This window comes from Xiphophorus hellerii, chromosome 1 (genome assembly GCF_003331165.1).
Source record: "Xiphophorus hellerii strain 12219 chromosome 1, Xiphophorus_hellerii-4.1, whole genome shotgun sequence".
Classification (NCBI taxonomy): Eukaryota; Metazoa; Chordata; class Actinopteri; order Cyprinodontiformes; family Poeciliidae; genus Xiphophorus; species Xiphophorus hellerii.
In genome coordinates, this window is record NC_045672.1 from 13234508 (window position 1) to 13258758 (window position 24251).

The 24251-nt window shown below is 39.8% G+C and overlaps 1 protein-coding gene and 1 long non-coding RNA gene across 2 annotated transcripts in view; one reads left to right on the top strand and one right to left on the bottom strand.

The window, feature by feature from the left end:
- kif1b (kinesin family member 1B) overlaps positions 1–24251 on the bottom strand; it is a 59797-nt gene that overhangs the window by 25877 nt on the left and 9669 nt on the right. Inside the window, 21 exon segments of the mRNA XM_032572344.1 lie at positions 4046–4118; positions 4212–4297; positions 4299–4393; positions 4581–4664; positions 5157–5263; positions 5593–5705; positions 6771–6846; positions 7719–7798; positions 8612–8745; positions 11548–11690; positions 11807–11885; positions 12271–12346; positions 12828–12893; positions 12989–13066; positions 14670–14781; positions 15389–15519; positions 15521–15568; positions 15807–15875; positions 16127–16285; positions 16287–16307; positions 16405–16481. Coding sequence (XP_032428235.1) covers positions 4046–4118; positions 4212–4297; positions 4299–4393; positions 4581–4664; positions 5157–5263; positions 5593–5705; positions 6771–6846; positions 7719–7798; positions 8612–8745; positions 11548–11690; positions 11807–11885; positions 12271–12346; positions 12828–12893; positions 12989–13066; positions 14670–14781; positions 15389–15519; positions 15521–15568; positions 15807–15875; positions 16127–16285; positions 16287–16307; positions 16405–16481 — 1907 coding nt within the window.
- LOC116725932 (uncharacterized) lies at positions 18422–20677 on the top strand. Its single transcript, XR_004340506.1, has 2 exons — positions 18422–18886; positions 20594–20677. It is a non-coding gene; the product is annotated as an uncharacterized LOC116725932 (long non-coding RNA).

The following is a 24251-nucleotide window of genomic DNA, read 5'->3' on the forward strand; positions in this document are numbered from 1 at the left end:
CACGCCATTGTAGTGGCACGGCGGATGCTGGTAGTGAAGCGCCGGCTGCGCTGGTGGGTTGGGGTGGTAGAAAGCCTGCGTGTGTCTCCTGTTTTCAGGTGGCTGCAGAGACTCCATGGAACCCGAGGGCCGCTGGCGGTGGTTAAAAGAGTTGCTGCGGCCGCGTTCATGTGGCTGTTGGTTGTTCCTATGGTTTTGTCTGTGACCCTGGTTTAAACCTTGCTCAGAGTCTCTACGGCGCTGGACTGAAGTGTTCGGCAGAGGCGGGGTGATGTGGACGACTGAGGCAGCCATCTTGTCTCTGGGCTGTACTGTTTCTTCAGCAGGGCTTTCTCCTTCCTCTTCTTCTACAGCTTCTTTGGGCACCTTTAGCTCTATGACTTGCTGGTCTGTAATGATGATATGAGTACCTGGACTCCATGAGTTGCGGTGCTTGGGGTTACTTTTGAAGGGGAAGCGCAGCTTACGGTCTTCTGGTGGTATAAAGCGGTGAGGTCCAGGATGACGGCGGAGCTGCTTGGAGATTTCTTGCTGCTGGAGGTTCTTGAGGCGTACCTGCTCCTGGCGCATCCAGCGCATGTGACCTCGGTTTATGGTGGAGTCGTCCCCTGCGCTTTGGCATTTTTGTGCATCCACGTCCTCCTCCTCTGGCTTCTCCTGCACCGGAGATTTCTCTTCCCGAGGGCTTGGGGTTCTAGTCGCACTAGTGGGAGCTCCTGCCACGGGAGGCTTTTCTTGGCCCTCCGGGGTGATGAGAGGAAGAACCTTTTCCATTTTCACCATTTTATTCCTGAGAGCACGGATCTCCTCGTCCTTCATGTTATTCTGCTTCTTCACCTCCTGCAGGATGTCCTCTAGTTTATCAATGTGCACTTTGAGATCGTCCATCACTACTCCTCCGGGCCGAGCGCAGTTTGTAATGACGTCCTCGATGCGCTCGTCGCCGACTCCCACAGTGTCCCAAACATCCCGAGCCACGGCCCTCCACGAGTCCCGCTCGTTGGGGTCCTTCTTGCAGTAGCTCGCACAGAGCTCCTTCATCTTCACGATAGCCAGAGCCTCGATCTCCTGCCGTGTGTGGCGGAAATCATTCAGTGCTACCTCGTAACAGATCTCTTTCACCGCCTGGATCTTCAGATCGGAGATGGTCACCCACTTGGAGTCCTTGGTGATGCGCCGGCGTTGGGGGATCTGGTACATTTTAACTGGTTCTCTTTTTTTCCCACTGCTGGGTAAGCCACATTTTTTCACTATGGTTTGCAGCTTGCTGGGCGGCAGCTTTTCCCTCAGGGAAGTGATCAGTCTCCAGCTCTCTTCACAAGACCGCTTATCTGAGTCATCCCCACTATCAGAGTCTCCATCCTTGAGAAAACAACAAACCAAAATGGTTCCCAAAAAAAGGAGAAATTACAATGGGAAATCAGGGAGAGGATGAAAGAATGGTTTTAAAAAAAGAATGACTACAAAAAAAAGGTATGAATATGCAACATGGGAACCTAAACCTAGAGCAAAGTAGGAGTCATGGGCCAATTAAAGAGAATTTTCCTGGATTTGTAGGACTTTCTTTATAAAAAAAATACTTTTTATAAATTATACTCTATGTATTTAGCAATAGGGATGTCCTGACCAAAGGAATGCATCAGACTTTGGTTGCGATCTGACCTGATTAAATGGCCAGTGTTTTCTCTCATCAGGTGAGTCTCTGAATAAACTCACCTCACACCATCTGTTTTAATGTCTGTGCTTGTGAAAACAAAGACTAGCAAAACTAGAGTAGCTAGATTAATGAGCTTGGTGTGCTCAGATATTCACATGTAGTAAAGAGCTTCGCAGAAAGCAGCAACACTATACTTTAAATGTTGAGTTATTTCAAAGCAAATTGCCAAGTTTATGAAGCAATACAACTGCTCCTGAGAGCTTTCTGCACTGAATTGTTACAAGCCAAATTACCGGTAACATATAATATCAAAACTCTCTGAAAACATGTTAAAATTGGCCAATAAATTCAGAAAACCTGTTTACACCAAAACCTTGTTCACAAAATTCAAATTTAAATTGACCAAAATCTGTGTCCACAAAATAACCCTAGTCAGAAATATGGATGCAATATCCAGAGCCTCATTGGTGATAAATTATAATGGAATATATTAATGCATGTAATGGTGTTTAACTATATTTTAAAGATACTGAAATTTCAAACATGTCTACTAGAATTGATATTGGACTGCGACATGGTATATATAAGTGCCTGTTCTTAAATGACAACAAATCTTGATCAGGACATCCCTACTTTGCATACATCGCAACGGTGAAAGATGTATGGCGCCATGCAGAGTCACCTCAGGAATTTCACTCAAACTCAAGATGGGAAAAGAAATTCAAAAGCAACAGTGGCTTCATTGACATTCTTCTCAGTTTTTCTGTATCTTTACCACTTAAACGGCCACAGTGGTATGAATTTATGGTTTTTTTTTAATAATTGGGAGCAAATTTTCAGATGATTGTTTCCTTTGTTGCATATTAATAATAAAAGTAAAAGCATGTCTATAATGATCAGAAAGGAAATAACAGATGATAGTTGCTGGTTGGAGTACTTTTCTAATGATTTGTGATATTCCTCTTCTTAATTGAAAGTTTTACAATTTGACAGCTGGATCCCAAACATGCGACAGCGGCATGCACACAGGTGGACTTTGGAGCCTTAGTCCAGAAGGTTTGAGTGGCTTTAGTGTTAGCGGTGAATTAGAAGACAGAGTGTTGTTGCAGCTGATCAGAAAGTCAGTAGAGAAGACGACCAGAAGTGAGGGCAAGTGTTAATCCACTACAAAAAAGTTGTTAGTTGGAAAAACAAAATGCAGTTTCTCATTATTTTTTTTTTTGTAGACAACAAACATTACAGATCACAACCAGTCGACACTGACGGTCAGTTTTTTGTGTGTGTGAGACTATGCCTGAAGCCAGAAATGGGCATGTGATGTCTCTGGTAAAGCGATACTTTAATGGCTGACGTTTTTGCAGATGATCCCACCTGAAATATGAGAAAGGTCTTTGTGTCGTTTAACTGTGAGCAGCGAGAACTCCACTGTGAAGCCGCGCCCTCAGTGCGCTATGCTAACAAAGAGAAGTAGCCAAAGAAGTCAATGAGAAACCACATTGTCAAAAACCACTATCTGTCAAAAAATAAATAAATCTACAGCAGGAATATTTTAGTTATCACAATGCATTGAAATACATCAGCAACTGCATTGAAGAGATGAAACTCAGGACAAAAACCAGAGCAAGAAAACTAGAGAGATCTAATCCAAGCAAATCGACAGCCACTTCAAAGAGTTGAACAGCTCAGCGGTAAACACTGCAACTTAGTCCAGAACCAGTAGGAGTTAAGAAAACATGCTAATAACATGAACCATGCAAAAGCAGCATCTTTTCAGAAGAGAAGAGAAACCTGTGGTTTAGTAACACCAAGTATTTGGTTTAAAAAGCTTTTGTGTTTTCCATATCAAATCTGATTTATCTTCCAGGTGCTGTTTTGCAAGACTCAGATTCTCTATCAGAAACATAAGAAAGGTGGGAAAAGGGGAATTTGGAAAGTTGAGCAATCCAAGTCTTGATCGACTTTCTATGGAAAAATTTCAGTTAAACTCAGAAACGAACACAAATGAAAAGCTCATCTGAAAACTTCCATGCAAGAAGAACAGACATGCACCAGAAGTAAAAATGTAATTCACACACTCAGTTCACAAGTGTCGGCAGTGAACATTTGTTTAATTGAGGCTTAAAGGTCCCAATTTAAACTAGTATTTAAGAAACTAAGCAGAGCTTAGAAAATCCTGGTTTTGAATTTTCTATGTGGAAATACATTTTCCTCAAAAATCGCACACAAAACAACCCAAATTAGGTAAATCAGTCAAGAAGCTGTTTCTAGCTAAAACAAAATTAGCTTAAAGTAAAAAGTACTATAAAAACCCACTCTGCACTATTCTCTCTCAAACATTTTTAGGAAAGTCAAGTGGGTCTTGATTTTTTCCATCTTATCCCAACTCACCAATCGTTGTTGCTCCAGAAGCTGGTCTGCTTCTTCCTTCTCCTTTTTGTACAAAATTTCCATCTCGGTGAGCCTTCATAGGTGCAGAAAGTATGTTGTGATAAAGTCAGACAAAAACAAAAACCTAGCACCTTTCAAACAACGAATGGAGGACTGGCTTCAATACCTTTTCTCCATTTCCTGCTTCATGTCGATGCCCTGTTTCTCCAGGAGCTCTCGCTGAGCAAACGTCCAGTCCACAGGCTCGACAGGGGGTCTCAGCAGTCGGCGTTTTCTCCCGTTCAGCTCGAGCCTGCTCCGGGTGGTTAAAGCGGAACACGTGGTTCTTTCCCATAATGATGCGGTTGCCTGAACAAAGGTGGATCCCAGAAGTTTCAGAGAAAGTCAACCCAACATGAACATCTCGAATTTTATATGGTCCAACACCCTCATAAACCAAAAATAAAAAGAAACTACCCATAAAAGCATCACAGAATCAAAAACACTTACATTTCTAATTTTAAATCGACAAAATAAATAAACAAAGGACACGTACCTGAACGAAGCTGGATTGCTTCCTCAACACGTTTGCCATTGACATAGGTTTCAGATCCCTCACATGGCACCAACATGACAATAACTTCAGAGCGGGAAAAAAAAATAAAAAAAATTATCAGACTTAATAGTTTACCACCAATCAAAACTGAGTCAAGGAGTAATGGGTTCATGTTCTGATTATAGACAATGACAGCCTATTTTTTGCAACATGTATTAATTAACCACTTTTATTTACTTACAAAACATGTATGGTAGCATCTGAATGTATTTCTGGAGCAAATGAAATTCATAACATTTCATTTTAGCTTGTTTTCTTTGCTCCCCAAATTATTTTTATTTTGTAGTTTTCCCACTTTTATAAGATGTGGTCAAATTTTAAAACAAAGTATTGAGATAAAATACACCAAAAAACATTGTGAGTAGAAAAACATGAACTTAATTTCACAAAGCTTTAGTTTTAAGTGCTTCCATCTTTAAAAAATACTCTAAGCCTTTTATAAACAACCCATTGTATACCATAATAAATAAATATAAACATTAAACAAACTGGGAAGAAAAATAATTCATGTCCCACCATCTCCATTGGCATTTCTTTCGCTTCGGAAGATGCAGTGTTCTTCCTTGATGTGTGCTCCACTTAGAACAATGTCCTGCCTCCTCTCAGCGTCAGCCTGACCGACCCTGTCACAAACACAGAGTCCATTTTGAGAGACCAGGTCTTCTGTTTCGTCGTCAAGCATTTTAAAAATGTAGCAGATGTCAATTAGACCCACTGAGGCAACACATGCAAGAGGCTAGATCTAAAGTGTAATGTTCTCATCAGTCAATGCCCCCCAGCAGAGGAATAATGTAACCAAATACTTCAAAAGAATAGTCTACTAAAAGGACAAGGAGAGGCCAGTCACATAAGATGGAATAAAATGCTGGCAGTGCCAGATTTTAAGCCTCTGACTCCTCAGGTTTCCCTTGCTAGACATAAAACATTAGAAAATGTGCAGATCCTCTGAAACCTTGTAGGTCTTATTATCCAGGTTTTGGTTACCTTGTTATTCCCATCTTTGATATAGTAGAGCAGACACTCAGACATTAGAGGATCCTCATTCAGGTTGACCAGGTGTGGAGTCTGAAGATGAACAGAAAAGAAAAAGGAATAAAGATCACCACAACACCTTTCACCAGCTTCAGGCAGCTGTTCTACATCTTCTGTCACATCAGGGATAGATTAACAACTGTGGTTTTCTAAAGTATCTGATGCATCACAAACGGACTACGGGTGATTCTACGGGCTACAAATCCAAATCCAAACTAACCTTCTTTGGGGAAAACACCCCATTAAAGTCTGTATAGAGATCACAAGGCTTCTCTCTGAAATGCTAACCCGTGGAAAGGAAGACAGCAAAAGGACAGAAATTTCAGTAAAAGAAACTGAATATGAAGATATGAACAAAAAATAAAAGAAGCAGAAAATAATGTGCAACAGCCAGGCATTATTTCTCTAAAACACAACATTTGGAAGAGGTTTTCTAAATCCAAAGCTGATTATTATTCTGATTTTGTTAACAATTGCACACAAACATAAATTGGAGTTTTTACTGACGCCACACATTGCTGCTTCTACTTGCAGGGGAGCTGGGGCAAATGGAAAGCCTAGTAAGGCTAATAGCTTAAATAAAAGACTTTGGCAGTAAAAGGTCTGAATCATCAGCGTGGAACAGAGCAGCATTTTTAAATAATACACCAATGTAAATGATCTGACTTCTAACTAAAAACAAGTCATGAAAGCATAAAAGTTTAGTTCTAAACCATGAGAACAAGCACAGAATAGATACTACATTACGACCCCTAATTCTAGGAACCAATCTACTGCTGGAAAGATACTTTTGTCTAATCATTCAACTAAACAAACCTTCTTGGCAGAAAAGCAATCAAGTTGCTCATCTAATGCCCCGTCACAGCTAAGCTGAGTAGGTGAAAAAAAAAAAGAAAAAAGAAAGTGGAAAGAATCACAGAATGACCGAGTGGATTGTGAGAGAAATGCTGACAGTAAAGGGAGGGCTCTCTTGGGGAAAAAGATAAGATGGAAAACAGAAGTGATGGGAGACAAGGCAAGTATCCACACCCAGAGGAATTATGACTGATTTCCCCTCCATCAATGCCCTGCTCGGCGTGTCATCCTTTCCTTCCCTACCTTTTTAGGAGAGAACACGCCCAAAGTGCCTCCGTCTTCACGGATTGCCACGCCCATCTCTGCAAGCAGGGCCTCCCTGTAATGAAGACAACATGTATGTATACTCAGAAACAGCATTGCATAGTTAATAAGGACTTCATAAAGCATGTTACACATCTTTCTGATGTCTTTTAATTTCATAAAAGACATCTCTAATGAGAACTGGAAGAGGATGAGACCTAACAATAGACTAGAATAAGTGATTTTGTCTGACACAGATGAGTGGATAAAGGAGAAAAAAGAGTGCAAGAAGGGTGTTTGTGCAGCAGCGCAAGGCGACCAAGACAAGGGAAATGGACAGAATTGGTGCAGCGGAAAGTGAAAAAAGCAGCAAAGAGGAATGAAGAGACAGAAGCAAGAGGTCTGATTGCAAGCTCTAAAGATTTAATGTCAGACAATGCTGAAAATTAAAGGCATTAAAATGTAAGGAAGAAGAGAGAAAAATCAGCAGTCGCAGACAGCAGGGGGACGCGTCATTTACAAACAGGGCATTTTCCACTGAGCTCTCCAGGGAGGACGTCAAGAAAACCACATTTAGCTTTACACACAATAAAATAAAATAAAAAAAAAACACAGTTTCAAGCAGCAGAGTAATAGATGAAAGCAAAAAACAGAGAGATCTGTGTGAGACAAAAAAAACGCCTGTCACATCCACACATAAAACCCAGCAGGAAGTAGGCCTGCACAGCGGATTGCCTGATTGGGAAAGTCAAACACAAACAGCGCCTGACGTCACGGAGGTGTGGGGGCTGCTTTTCAAAGCCGTCACACCAGCCGACGCGCATCGAAGGCAGACTATGAATCCCAATTAGGTCTGACGGGGTGGATGCACATGGAGGACACATGCTCCTTCCCCCCCTTTCAGGATATGCATATGGAAATGAAAATACGGCGTCTGATTGTACTGACCTCTCCATGCGGATTGCTTCTGTCTTCCGTAGTTTCTCCTCCCAGGTTTCATTGAGCTCAGCAATGATCTTTTCTGATTCCTGAAAACAGAAGTGGAAAAAAAATCTTGCAGCTTAGCGTATTTTAGTTAAACAAACCTCTTTGTGGACTTATTCTGATGTATGAGTAAGAAACGGCTTTAATTATTTAGGCTGAGGCATTTTCTTTTGAAATTAAAAGGGGACAAATTTGAACTCTTAAAGCAGGGCAAGTTGTTACATTTTGCAGTTATTGGTTTTTTATTAAAACATCATAACAGTAAATATTTAATGAAGCAGATCACAGGCATACAGTGTAAAAACAGTGCTGGGGAGAATCACATTTATAAGAGGCATAAATATTGACCATCACTAAAATGTTTATTGTTTTCATTCATTTAACATGATGATGTGCCTCACTGTGATTGCTACGAGCCAATAAGAATTGAATCTATTTTCGTCTTATTTCCTCTGTATTTGCGTTGGTGCTTGACGTCACTGGGATGACGGACAGATTGGGAGCCATGGTTGTCATGGAAACTGCAGCTCCAGCTCAAGGCGGGCTCTTGCAGCCTCTATGTTGTTACCTTGTAAAGTACACAGGAGCAATATGATGCTCCAAGAGGACACACGTGGATTTAGATGAGGAGTTTTATCGGTGTGGGGGCTAAGATTGAAGCACTGGTATTTAGATATTGAACAATATTATTAAACAAAAGCAAAAGCTGTGGTATTAAGGTTTTTACTTGAAGCTGATTTCAAATTTGGAAGCTTAAAAATTACCCTCCGCTTCTCGGTAGCGTGCAGACAAAGTGAGCTGTGGTTTACTTACATTTTGACTACTGTAGGAGCACAAGTGTTATTTACTCCAATTACCTTGAGTCTTTCAATGGCCTCCTCTCCTCCAGGTGTGGACATGATGCGTTCCTGGATGCTGGTGACCGACTGAAGACCCCCCTGGTTGCACAATGCGCCAGAGGACGGAGAAGCTGTCAGGGAACCAATAGGGGCTGTGGAGAAATGGCCAGGGCGTTGGTTCTCTGAGGCTATCAAGTATCTATTCTTATTGTTCTGAATGTCTTTGAGGTCTGAGCCAGCAACAAGAAAGAGAGAAAGATAGAAATGGGGGGGAGGCCCAGGGTTTAGGGTGGAGGGAGTAAACACATAAATGAAGGAACCAAACATCAAATAGGAAGATAAAGGGAAATAGAAAGATTTGGGGAGGGGGGAGGACACAGGAGGGGAAAGACCAATGTAAGACACACATTTTACATCAGAGGGTTAAGACAAACAACCACAATGCAAATTATCTACAGAAAGCAGCAGTTTTCACTCTAGGAGATTCACTGGTCCCATTCAACACCATTCAGAGAAGAATGACTAGAGCTCAGCATGCACTCAGATTCCTACTAGCTTAAATATGAGTCAGCATTACAGACCCTGTGTGAAAACTGCTGTTAATTTATTAACTACAGGATGGAAGTGAGATGGAGACTGCAAGAGAGTGCAAGAAGAGAAACCAACAGACATGCTGCCAAAGTCCAGCCTGCAGATTGGTTGTTTAATTTGCTCTACACATGCGGTCGCAGAGCCAGAAACACAGCAAAGCAGCAGCTGCCTCACTGGAAGGTTAAAATGATGGCCATGAAGTTAATTAAGGTGGCCTGCAATGTGCTCTCTAGGAGAAAAATTCAAAAAGAGGATAAGATTTTGAGTGATCGGTTCATGTGGGGCATGTAGGCTTTGTTAAAACAGAAAACATTACCTAAAAAACTGAGTAGCAGTAATAATTCATCGTTATTTATGTTTTGAACATGAATTATTTTCCAAGCTAATTGATGTACTTATAATTGCTTAAAATCTACAGCTTTAATGTGAGTCTTCCAGCCAACATAAGTTCACCAAGATGATTTATACACAACTTTAATAAATTCCCACTGGAAACAAAAACCTGTTACAGGTTAAGGCTAATCAACTTACTGCTCATGGAGCTAACATTAGCTTAGCGGAAACAACTATGCGATAAATGTTTAAACTGTACAAGCTAAAATTAGCAGTCGTCTTTATGAATTACCATGACATTTTTTCTTCTAACTCATTAACTAGTCCACTTGCAGGACTTTATATAAAGCTACATGGCAACAATTCGTAGTAAATTGTTAAAACTCAATAGCTAAAATAGCTAAAGCAATTAGCTTTAGTCTTACTTGCAACCTCAATTTTCCTTTTAACACTCTTGTGTATAGCTAATACACAAGAGCATATTAGCTATACACTTCTGTGTATAGCTAATGAAGTGAGGAAAAATGGACATGTTGCTAATATTGCTTAGTTAGTTAGCAATTGTCTGACAGCGAATAAGAAAAAACGAATGAACTTTTACTCAAAAATTTGCAACTTTTACATGTTCCTATATATAAAACCGAAAAAGCAAGGGTGTGATAATTAAATTTTGAAATCGAACAACTTTTGAATTTCCTAAACTTTGCACCACTCATTACAAAGAGCAAGTGAGCGACTACTTTTGGTTCCATTTCCAAAGAGAGGGCAGAGGGTGTATTAGCAGAGGGCACACTACAAAATTATTCAAACTATTAAAGCACACTACGTTAGTCAACTCCATATACATACACACTTCTGAAGTGGCTACTTATAAGTAAAAGTATATGCACCTTTCCGTATGTAGATCTGAGCCTCGCTTTGAGAACTCAGTAGTGCCATTCTAAAGCTTTGAGCAGTGTCACCTGCGGTGGATGATTAGTGAAAGAAAACAGAATAAAAAGCAGCAAGAACCAATGGCAACAAAAAAGAAGTGTCAGACAGTGAGTGAGAGAAGGTGAGACATGGTTATAAAATGATCCATGGCGGAGACTGATGTGCTACTTTAAATTTGTACATAGTAGGATTTAGACCTGCAAAAAAAGCAGCTGCCTCACCCCATCATTCTAAAAAAAATAACAGAGAAGAGCAAGCACGAAGCATAGTAACCTACTGGCATGCTAACCTTTGCCAAATCAGACCACCTACAAAAGCCTTGCATTTCTGAGTCTTATTTCTTAAGCCATTTATGGCTTTTAAGCAAATGCATGCAAAGCTGGCAGCAGACTTAATATATAAGCAGTGGGGGTCCTAAGCAATTAGCCTTTAGAATTTTGACAAATAGTGATATACAAAGCATAACTGGCACACATATACACACATTTGATTCCACTTCCTGGGTAATCATCCCCCATTGGATCAACTAAGGGGAGGGAGCAGGAAGAGATGAGAAGGATCAGAAGTCAGTGCTAGTATGAGAGGAATGACTTGGAGAAATATTTTAGCGCTAAATGGAAATGATGACAAGGACGAGACGCAAGGTCATAGACTGACTGGTTAGGTGCCAAGTTGTTACACAAGATATAAGCAAACATTAGCAAGTAGGCAGTTTGTTATACATTGCGACACTTTGTAATTATTCATGCTGACACTGCTGTCTTTTTCCTAATTGACAGGCCTGTGAGCCATTACTCTTGTGTGTAGCTAATGAACTGAGATATTTCCATCTGGTTTACTTTGTGTTGTCAGGCACATTAGAGGAAAAGCATACTTTCCATCAGGACCCCAAATACAAATTTCATAGGAGAAAATAATAAATCTATACCTACCAATCAAAGTGTATTTTGAAAGCATATTATTTTGAATTAAGCACAAATACAGACACTTGGATAGGAGGGAATGTGAACGGCACAGAGCTTTGAGACAGTAATGAACAGAGAAGTTGTTGCCAGCTTGTTGGAGGCAGTGGCTGAACAGTGTGGCTGTGCACTCACTGTCCAGGATGTCTCCCAGGCCCTGAGCGCGGAGCAGCTCCTTCAGTCGGGCCACTTCGTCCTTCAGCTCACGCACCAACTTATTGTTGGGATCCTCATTGATAACAGCGTTGCATTTGATGTTCTTGGCTCGGTCAGCGTAGCTACCAAAAAAAACAAAAAACAAATCCCCATCAGGATTCATTTGTGAGAGTTTCAACTATTCAGCTTGTGTTTTTTTTTTTTTGCTGTTAATGTGAGCTCATAGCAATAATCTTACCGAAGTGTACTGAGAGTTTCATCGTAGTTGATATCTGCAGGACTGAGGGCAGCTACCATGGCTGTTCTTGAATTACCACCTGATGAGAAACGTTGAGGAGGCACTTCAGTCATTACTTTGAATATTTTTTTTTTCCACTACAGTAAATTAAATAGTAAAATTTACAGAATCAAGGAAGGGCTGAAGATGCACTCTGTGCTCTTTAAATGCCTCTTCCGAAGATAGAAGGAAGCTTCTTGTATTATTAGTTTGAAATACAGTCTGCTGACGGTGTTCTTCTTAAACTTGGCTCAGGGTAAGGCACACTTGCTTCGGATATTTTTTCTTTCCTTTTATATACTACCGCTTCATTTTCTGTTACAAAAATGGGTCACTTGCTATGCAAAAATAAAGACTTCAAAACACGTGAAAGATGAAGATTTCAACAGATTAGCACATTTATCAAGCATCACTAAGGTTCATACCAAGGTTCTCCCTCAGCAGCCAGGTCAGAACAGAATCTCTGTAAGGGATGAAGTCCGACTTTTTCTTTTTCTTGCTCTGCAAAGGAACAAAATTGCTCAAATTAAAGCTGGGAAATAGGTTTTAAGAAATTCTCAATATAATGATGTTTCATTAAAAAAAAAAAAAAGAAACTGCTAGTGAATCACAATACAGGCAGAAAACTATTCTAATGACTGTCGGCATAATTTTGCATGTTGCCTAAAAGCACTGAACATTAGGCGATGAAACAGGAACAGTTGAGTCTGTGCAACTTTATTAACAGTATGAACATCAATGAATGATTGTTTTTGGACATTAGTCCTTTAGCTGTCAAAGTGTTTACCTTGCTGGTACAGTTATCCTGTGTAAGCAGGCATTGAAAGGACAAGAGGAGAGAAAACAGAGGGGCAGACGTTACAGCATGCCAGGCGACAAACGCACCCCGAGAATGCAGGGTCAAGTTCAATGAGAGGAAAGTAAGGCTATAGGAGGAGGAAAGAACTGGAAGAAATTGGAAAATCAGGCATAAAGCGCTTACCACTTCAGCCAAGGCAGAGATGACTTTCCCTAATGTGGTGAGAGATTTGTTGATATTTGCTCCCTCCTGAAATAAAATAAAACATATTAATTAGGACACATAGGGAGTATATCCACTGTCTGATTGGTGGTGCTTTGTGCCACTTTAGATGAGACTCTTACCTTTAGTCTGGTACCTTTGGCTCCAGTGGAATCTGCACGTTCACTTCCTGCCAAGTCTACCAGACTAATTTTACTGACCTGAGGAGAGAGTGCAAATCTATGAGATGCCAGACTTTATAAATAAATTTGATTTGCATTAAGGAAGTCTAACGAGTGCTAGGCTATGAAACGACAAAAAACAAATCGATTTTTCTCCACACATTTTGATAATGGGCGTCGTCGATACAAGAGGTTCTGATGAAATAACAAAACTTCTCTTCAGCTGAGAAATATGATTGAACATAGAAACCACAATCACTCTTATACAATTTAGTCAGTGATTATAATGTTAGAAACATATGATGCAGAACTAAAACTGGTTTTATAATCTAACCCAATGAGTTTATCCGTCACTTATTTCATATTGTTCAACTGGGAAGACGAAGCCATCAGGTTCTGAACAAAACGTGATCACCAGATTAGATCAGAGTTAGTCTAACCTAAACACAGCACTTTAAACCAGAGATTACTGACATAATAAGAGGGCCAAGTATTATAGAGAAATATCTACAACATTTACATTTAAGAAGCAAGTGGTTAAAATTAATCCAAATACACATTTAAGCATTCCTGTTTGGTGAGATGCAGCCTGGCAGTAAAAACCGATAGAGTGGCTGGAAACAATGGCCATTGTTTTCAAAATAACAGCAATCTTTGTGTCTTTACAGCGTGAGAGGAAATGCTGGAAGTCAAATATAAAATGGCTCCATTTCCCCCCCTTCTCCATTCATGGCTGAATTAAGCTATTTTCACAAATTCACTACAGAATGTAAATTTTCTAAACAGCTGTTTAAGTCAGTCTGGCAAAAGCAAAAGCAAATATTTTTCTTAAATTATAATACATCTCAAAGACACTTATTCAGTGGTTTTTTTTTTGTTTTTACAAAATTCACTGGTGAAAAATCAAAATACCCCTGTTGTCATTAGACAATACTTTAGTTTTAGGCAATGCATTGGCTAGGCTACAAGAACCCATTTTTTTGTTGACTGGGCTAAATATTTTTGAATCATTATCTTCTTGAAAAACAAAATAATGGGCCAATTTCAATTTACTTGTGGAGTTCATCAGATTTTTAGTTTCGTATCTCCTGCTGTTAAGGACTTCACGAAGCCATGTATGCTATCAAGGCTTCCAGGATCTCCAAAAAAAACGAAAAACAGGCCACCAGCATTACACACCCTATATCATATTAAACAGTTTACTACTACACCACACTAAACTAGTGTAGTTTAGTATGCGCACTAATCCACACTGCTTTAGTGTGGTTTAGTGCCCACTAAACCACACTAAACTGTTGTTAGTGTTTGGGCATGAGATATTTTCCCAAATATTCATCTGTTCTTTCATGCCAAACCCACCTATGGTACGTAAAGCCAAAAAGCAGACTTGAATTTTTATTTTTTAGCCGGTGATCAACAGGAACGAGCATCTGAGTCATGTAATACCAATCAGGAAATCCTAGAAACTATTAAAAACTAAAAAGTAAAGTACACATTTAAAAAAATCTGCTTCTGCTACTTTAATTTCCAACAATCCAACAATTGCGCCATCACCGATTCTGTTAAAAACAATGAACTCTCAACATTTAACCACAAAGGATAAATGTTTCTAAGCTTGCAAAGGGTTACTGAATGGTCTGACCTTTTCTGTGGTGAGGTCCGTCTCGCTGTCATGTTTCTTCTGTGTGAAGACGATGGTGAAAACTGCATGAGACCTGCTGCTGGTCTCGTTCATGTTGGTAGCAGCAACAGTTCTGTGTGTAAGCACACAGGGGCGTAGTTATCAAATCACATCAAAACAGACATTAAACTGATGCTACCTCTATTAAATTAGTAGCTGTGAAAGAAGCTGTATGAATAGTTTTGGTTGTTACAAGAACCATCATCTCTGGGCTTTACACCTATTAGGGTGAATTGAGTCCAGGGGATTAGTTTGTGTAGCGGATGGGGATAATATTGTGAGGACTCCATACAGAAAGTGTACAAGGCACACTGAGAAGAACAGCCACAAGGGAGACGCAGGCTTTACACGCCACGTTCTGGATATAAGCCCTCTGAGTCAGCAGAGGGAGATTAAAGCAGAGTTCACTCCTCCTCACAGCAGCTTTCACAACACAGCAGAACATCCATGCATTTCACATTCTGTAAGTTCTTCGTGTGTAAAATGTTGGATAGCAGTAAATGAATGAGAAGTGATTTAGCATAATCTAGGACTCAGATCTAGCATCTTAAACTATTCATTCTGTCAGTACAGATGATGGAAGTACTCACTATAGGGTTAGGGTTAATATTGTTTTACCAATCATTCTATATATCCCCATCTTCCCTCATGTCTCACCTTGACATAGGGGCTTAACTCACCTTGCTTTGTTTCCTGCATCCATTAAATCAGCAATGTCTGTGTAGGATGTAACAGCTAGCTTGGACAGGTCCTCCACGTAGGGACCCAGCAGCGGATGCTCTCGCACCCTCAGGTTCCCTTTGTTTTTAGGGATTGAGCAAATCTCGCACCCGTTCACAGTAGATCTCCATGTAACTCACCTAAAAAAAATGTTTACAAAATATGTCAGCATACATTTTAAGTTTAAGTCTCAGAGTTTATGTTCTGGAAGGCTGAGGATTTAAAAACATATCAGTAACTTCAAACAGGTACATCAATCTATATTCGAAACTTTCTGGAAGAGAAAGGCTGAAAAAATAAAATAATAATCTGCTAAATATTGTGAGTAAGTCACCAGGTTGGTAATAGTGGAAGGACCATTGTAAATTGTAAATGTACCTCCACTGAGTAGGACAGTTCCTCTTTGTTGCAGTCTTCATTGATCTTCTCAAATAGATCTTCACAAAGCTGGAACACAGAAAAAGAAGATTGTCAATTTACATGAACTGAATTTGGAAATAATAAACAGAAGGGACAAAGAAAAAAAGCAAGTGAAAAAGGCAAACCATTTAACAACTTCATCAAATGATCTCAATGATTAATAAAAATGCACAGAGAGAATGTTCAAGAGAACACCTCTAATAATTCAGAAAAAATGTTGTTTTTAAAGGTGCAAAACCACTTTATTCTGTGTAAAGCAATCTTAAAAAAATACAAACCATGGGAATGATTCCTTCCTGTCCCTCCTCCTGCTTGCCCATCATGGTGTAGGATTTGCCAGCTCCAGTCTGGCCGTAGGCAAAAATGCAGACATTGTAGCCCTCGAAAGCATGCTCTAGCATTTCCTTTCCGATGTCGTTGTACACACGGTTCTGTGACTGCAAAGCAGGGGTCTTCTGGCTGCAAGGTGGGAAATAAAGCATTAGGATTTGCAACTGTTTAGGCTACCAATAGATATTAAAAATAAATTTTCCAGCAATCTGCATGTCTTACTCACCGTGGTGTGTGACCAGTAGGAGTAATCGAAGCTGAAGGTTTTTGCTGGTTCTTTGGGGGCTTTGGGGTTCAGGATAGCTGAGGAGATTATTGAAAAATAAGAAAAAAGGTTAAAAACATCTGGGGTGGTATAATTCACCTATTACATCTTTGTTCATAAAGTTTCAATTACAACCTACAGTGAGAGAGTAACATGTATAATGAAACCAAAGAATAAATTACACATTCCCTTCTATGGCTTTTAAATGTCAACTACAAGCAAATTATAATTCATTTATTTTTTTGTTGGTTTTAAAAATAATACCCGCTGCACACTTTTTTCTCTTTAATTAAAATAAATAAAACTCTGAATCAGCAAGTCAGACCTCAAAAAAGGACCAGAAATTTCTAATATGCATTTATCCACTGTTTATTTTATGCTTTGCTGCCAAAGAGGCAGTTTTTGAATCCCAGCACCAGGCGTGATATATTTGAACTTAAAAGTCACGAGTCAGTGACACATTACATCTGCTTTTATCTTTTTTAGGGAACATGAAACGGTTCAAGTCTTCCCAACCAGCGTGTCTTTATTCTCTAATTAAAGTTAAGCCAGAGTGAAATAACTAATAGATTTGAGTAAACCTGTCGCAGTAAGCAATGAATCACATGATAAATTAAAATTACCTCTATTTGTTAATTCCAAATGTACTCACTTGCTCGAAAAATGTACGAAACTGAAACACTGATGTCGGGATGCCTAGTTTCGGGGAGGACGACTGCCATCACCTCATTAGCTAGCTTGTGGACTGTGATAAAATCTCTTGGACTAAGTCTCAACATGCACCTCTGAGATAGCAAACTTAAATTACTCTGTCTCACTGCAGTCAACTAATGTTTGTCACCTTGAATGTTTAAGTTGTTCATGTGTTTTCTTTTGGTTTTGTTAGGTGTTTTGTGCATTTGTGAGTTACTTGTCTGTGTGTCTGTTTTGAAATATAAAAGACAATAAACAGATTTTGGAGGAAAAAAAAATACTTCATTATTTCTATTCTGATTATTAATATACTTTAAAGGGTGATTTTGTTTACAGACGTGTTATAATCAATTTCAGTTATGATTTAAGTTGCATTTTATTTCAGTTTTATTTATTGTTTTTGGTTGTTGTGTTTTTATTTTGGATATTTAAAATATCTTCCAGTTCCAGTGTTACATGTTCTTTACAAAATTAAAGTTTAATTGGTCTTTGAGAGGGCAAGCTTGCATTATTATGCCATTATTTTACAGTGATTGTTACTAAACAATATTATTGCAATCATTTCTGCGATAGTTTATTTGTTATCGTGACAAACCTATCTTTTAGCACCAACATACTCAACGTCTTCTGCTACATTTCACCTGCTTCAAACGTGCTGACAGTGTTTCCACACAGCCCAGCCGGTCCCAGAGGCCACACACACATTTCTTGATGGGAAAGAATCTGCTACCATGTCTGGTATGTCGTCCCCCTCAACCACGCTGGTTGCTACCCGCAGGACAAGAGTCCTAGCTTCAAGGCTGGACGCTGTAAATGTAAATGTAATGCAGACGGAGAAGGATTGCTGCTCTGTTTGTATCTACTCACGCTACAGCAACCGAAAGCTTAAAGGAAATGTTTGCTCGTCTTTAATTTAAAAACATTACAAGGGAGCCCGAACTATTATTACGAGCAATATACTAAATACGTGCATGCTGCGTTTATATTTGCAATCTTCCAGAAGAGGTGTGTAGTGCCAACTCCAGGGCTGTAATTAGCGTTGTTGTATTTAATTGTGTCCTGAAGCTGATGAGCAAATTCAAGCCCCTTTGGCTCCTTCAAATCAGGGTGCTTGAGAGGCTTTTTGCATCGAGATGTCGCCAGTAGAGTGCCTTACATGCTCAGAGGATTTCAGCGCACTTATCAATAATGCAGGAGTAGAGGAGGGACAGGGATTGCATATCGCCCTCCATGGGTCACATCATGCTGACAGAAAAGCACAGCGTGTCCTCTGAGCTGCTTTGCATTTAATACGCGGCGATTACGTCCGCACCAAAACAAGCTTTCTTTAAATAAAAACGATGCATTTGCTTCCGCGCTCTGCAAGCTTCAGGTTAAGGTGCTCGGCCGCTGCTTCCATATTGGGCCCTGGAAGAGGATACAGAGAGATGGGTGGCTAAATAAAGACCATTTTCACCTCTGACCTGCCTCCGGAGGGAAACTGGAGAGTTGGCATGAAGAAATCAAGGGGGGGATTTAGGTTACCGATGCCCCTCTTGCCCTTTCCTGGAACAATCTACAGTTGCTATTAATGAGCTGCCACCCTTAGCTCGAGAGGCTACACAGCAATACGAATGAAAGATATTGGGACAGAGGAGCTTTGGCGGCAGGTGGATGGGGAAATCTCAGCCTAGGGAATCAACAACTGCATTCCAGCAGGACAAAGCACTTTCTGAAATTCCTAAAGAGCATTTCTGGATTCAAATCAGAGGTATGGTGTTACTATTTAGAAGAAAAAGGTATTCAATCATTCTTATGTACCATGTTCGGCACTTTTGACCACTCAAAGCATAAAGTGTGTCATTGCGTCAATGTATCAGATGAGTTAGTTCTTATTAAAGAGAAAGGTAGGAGGGGGATTTGATGCTATTGTACACAAAAGTAATAAAAATATCCTTTAGGACCAGAAACCAGCATTATACCCTCTGATATTTTACAACTCACAACATACTTGAATGTCACAAATTGGCTCAATGAGGAAACAAACCCAGCGGGTCTGCTGTAAACGCAGACACATTTACACTTAAACTCCAGCAGGAGTTGCAATCCTCCATCTTGAGACGGAAGACGCATTTTTGCTGCCTCATAAACGACGTCATAAAATCTGTCTCTCTCAACCATGGCAACAGGTATAGGACCAGACTCCGGTTGCCATAACAACTTCAACTTGGCACAGACGGGGGGGTTGGAGGATGCGGCACGCTGCGTTCCCTTTTTCTCTCTCTTCTCGTGCATTCCTCATCACCAATCGCTGAAAATTGCTTTAAAATACAGATCTGTGAACAATGACTGTCAATTTAAGTATGGATTTGTGGCTTATGGCGGTTCCAACACAGGAAACATACAGTAACGCCGGTTCTGAAAAGCTGTGGGATTTGTAACTTAAGACATTAAGCCACTTATAGCGTCGGATCCCATAAGTGATGATAACTTTCTCTACCCAAGGCTTTTTAAGTAAATCACTGATATAAAAGGTGTGCAGGTGCAGCAGTTAATATCATCATATACTTCATATATAGTCAGAATTCATCATTGATTTTTACTTGCTTTAAAGGATCTATATAATTGAGACAATTTCTTAAAAATGTACTGAAATGTTATGTGAGGAAAAGCTACTGAAGGCCAAAAAAGGCCATGAGAAACCTTATTTCCCCCCAATTAGAGCTGCACTGCATCCATAGATCCTGTCCAAAATTAGGACTGGGATTATGAGAGCACACCACAGGAGCTCTCCATTTCAAAGCAAGGTAGGTAGCTGTTAACTAACCACATCCTGCCATCCAGAGAGCATCACTCAGCTGGTTATCGCTGGCAGACATTTTCTGCTACAGCATACAACATGGGGTCTCATAATCCAAGCAGGAAAGCTTAGAAGAAAAAAAATACAACACACCTCCCTAATTAGGCTGTTAGGAGGTCTCCAAGCACCAGATGGGGACTAAAAGCTTTCGCCTTTCACCTGAGACAGGCAGAGAGAGTCTAAAATGGCTGAACACATCAGCCTCTCTTTTCAAGCGAACCTCTAGGGAACTGCTAGCTGTTCGCTCAGGCTGATCAATGCCAATTTAGGATCGCAAGAAGGGGAGGGTGGCAGGAAGTGAACCCATATGTAGACTTTTAAAGGAAACAAAGAAATGCCCCTCTAAAAACAGTGCAGACAATCAAGAGGATCTGCTACTCTGCAGAACTGAAAGAAAGGAAAAACCAAGCAAACACCAAGACGGCTGCATGAACTGAACGCACTCAGCAGCTTAACATGTTCAGTTCATGCGAGGAGTTTGAAGAGGGTCATGCAGTTCCAGAAAATGTTCTGCTCAATGAGATGTCTGTTGCTTCTTAGTCTATTCTTACACACCAGCTGATATCGCGGTAATTCATTTCAACATTTCATTTCCCATGGCAACCTTATTTCATTTAGAGCCAAGGGAGCCTGACTCCAGTTGCCACCGAGTTGGAGGAGGCAGCCAACACCGCCGACGCGTCTCCTGATCTCACAGGTACACTAAAAGGACAGGTGAGACCCCAATATGGCAGAAATACTGCGTCTATTTAACCCAACATCCATGTTTGAAGATGAAGTATGATCTCATTTAGATTTTCTCCAACTCATTCAGAGAACGGTAAAAACAGTACGATGAAACAAAAACTTTCTAAAAACCTGGTATACCTTGATACAGCCCTTAACCACTGAGGGAGAAAACAGTCTAAAGATTTTCTTTTAGTGCAGACTAGTGTTAAAACACAATCACCCAATTAAAGCACTAGAACAAAATTTGAAGAATTTTTGTCCTATCATTTTTGTCCTTCTATCATACAAGTTAAGTATGAACACTTACTTCAACTCTGACTTTTTCCTGCAACTTCCCTGCTACCTCTATGAATCACAAATGAGCCAATGACAAACTTCTTACAAACCCCACAAGAGCAACACAATCCTTCAGTAAGTGGCAACATGAGCATTTTATCCTGACACTGATTAAACCAGCAGAATACAAACATGAATAATTATGTGAGTAATACTAACAAAGGTGCTGGTGACGTTTCGCAGGGTTGTTCCATTCTGCTCAGGAAGCTTCATTAATTGACCTTTGCCAGGGTGAGTTGTTAAGACATTTACTTGGCAACAAGCACAGCTAGCTGAAAGAAGATTAACACTTTCCCCTTGTGAATAAGAATGTCACAAAAAAAAAAATACATCAATTAATTTCATTATGAATTAAAATGAGCTTTGTAACTTCAATTTTATCCTATGAGATAAAATTATGCTCTTATCAGTATGGTGTACTGCAAACCATACTACTTGAAAATGGTCTCAAAACAGCGATATTATTGTTTATCGCAATAATTTCTGGGACAATTTATGATTCACAAAAATTTGTTTTCATGATTGCCCCATTTGTCCACAAGAAAGATTCACTTGTTTGGAAATAAGACAGAACAGTCGACTGACGGTGTAAAAACTAAAATAACTCAGGCAATGCTATTTAAAATTTACAGTTAGGAAGCTACAGGCTGCATTGTAGAAGCAATATTTTAAATAATTGCAATTAAATTGTGTTACACATTTGTTTGATTTTTTTTCTGTAAGCAAAATTAAACTGTTGGATATTTCCTCGGACTTATTCACAAATGCCTGTGACCAGAGCTGCACAATGTCTCCTGGTTATATCAATCTGTGCCAAACACAGATGACAGTTTAAATGCAATATTTGGTAGATAATTAGAATTCAAGTGCCATGCAGATACACACTACATGCTAAAGATACATTTGGCCTGTTGGATCGACCTTCATTATTCACAACTACGCCTGTTATTATATATTTAGCTGGACAATAAATTGTCCCAGTAATCATTGCGATAAACAATAATATTGTTGTTTTAAAACCATTTTCAAGTAATATAATGATAATGGCATAGTAATGCTAGTTCACCCTGTCAAAAACCAATAGACTTTCATTTTATAAAGAACACTTAAGACTGGAACTGGAAGATATTTTAAATATCCAAAATAAAACACATCAACCAAAAACAACAAAACAGAAATAAAAAACACAAAACTGAAGACATGAATAAAATGGATTGTGATGTCTCTGTAAACAAAATTGCAACTAAAAAAAAACCCCAAAAAACTATCAAAAGTGGAAATGATCAAGCTCATGTTAATTTATCATATGATTAATCGATTAGTTGCTTATTGTGACAGGCTTATTCACAACCAATATTGTTATCGCAATATTCAACAACATTTTCAAGTGCATCTTCTCCTTATATTGTGCAGCCTTACATATATTTACTGGATATCTGAGATAATTATCACCCGATGAGTATTTTATTATTTGATAGCACATAAAAGAGTCACTCCCTTTGCTTTTCCTCAATAATTCCAGGTGATTCAGAAACAAAAATCCAGCAGCATATTAGAGCCGCATGCCGTTTCCCTATGCATCTTCATAGTCTGCCTGCCTGCGTCACCGTTTCTGCATGAGCGCCGAAGCAAAACAGCTGCTGACATGAGGCCAAGCTGAACCACAGTAACGCTAATTTGGTTATTTAGTCTCCAACAGGAAGCACAAGGCTGGAACTAGGTGGATGCTGAGGTGACCACAGAAATGTTCTGCGCGTTTTCATTTGTGCTATGGCATACTGTCTGTGTGTGATGACCGTTACCAAGGCTGCAGCGCGGGTGACAGAGTTATCACTGGATGCGGGGCTAAAAGTAGTGTGTGAACACTGCTTGGCACATTTGACAAACAGCTGAGCTTGCTGCAACCACAACACAAGCCGTACAACATCTCCAAAACAGAAAACGCGTCCCCTGATCGCATTGCGATTTCACCGGAGGTCTAATAAATATTCCATAAACGCAGAAACCTTTCCAGAGACAGGAGAGTTTGTCTAGTCATAGGAAGAATGTTCTTTACTAAATCACTTGTGACAAGGTTTCTACTCTCTAAAGCACACATTTGGTTCAAACAACGATCATCTGAGATACACCTGGAACTCTGAAAGAATGTACCAAAAGTTGAAAAAAAAAACAAAACAAAAAAAAACCTCCAGTGTGAGAAGGCAGATCATATATTTCCCTTCCTATGGGGGAGAAAACAAAAGGTGAAAGAAAAAAAAAAAGGACAGGAAGACACCAGGACAAAGCGTTGAATGCAGGGTAATGCAGCTGACAACGGGGTCTGCAAAAAACATTAGGTAATTTGTTATGACAAGGCTTTATGTGCCCGGTCCTCCTCTGTAACAATGTCTCTTTTCACACTGCTGTTCTCCTCCCTCTCCCTTTGTTTAAAGAAAAAAGAAAAAAGGTTCTCCAACTGGATAATTCAGCTTTAAAGCGATGAAGTTCTATTAAATATAAACTCCTCTACAAAGACAAAGGGCTACATTTGTTTTAAAGCATAAGAATAACTTACTTATAATTGTACCCAGGTCTAACTCGAGAAGGAACTAAGCGCTACAGGAAGTCAATGTTGAAGCGCAGAAGTCTGCAGACCTAGAGGACCATTGTCGGTTTGGGTGCATCCCTCCTCCAGCTAGTCTGAATCATATCCATAAAACTTGTTGACATGCCAACATCGGGTATGTTGCATCCAGAAGTTGCAGGAAGCTGGCCCTCCTGGACTTGGAGTTGCTGACCTCTGTGTGGATCAGGATTCCCATTTAACTCTTACAACCTATCGAACTTAAAAGGATTGTGTCAGACGTTTAAGGCGACAGCAAGTAGGAGAGAGCAGGTTCGACACATTTGGCAATAGGTTTTCCCTCTTCTTAATCAAGTGGAGTAAAAACACAATCCTATAAGCTTCTGACAGAAATTCAAAGCAGTAGCTGAAAGCATATCTAAGAACATAAATTTGCATTTAATCTTATTACCAAAAAAAAAAAGAACTTTGATTTAGTCCCCGTCCCAGATTTACACCAAACACAGACAAAAAAGTGACACATACATGTAAATAAAGCGACCATAGACGGGGTCGCTCGCTGAACTAGAAAGCAGTGGAGGAGGTCACAGTGTTGGTCTTTGCGCCAGCTGTTCCCGTTCTGCTCTGCTGTCTATTTATACAGCAGCA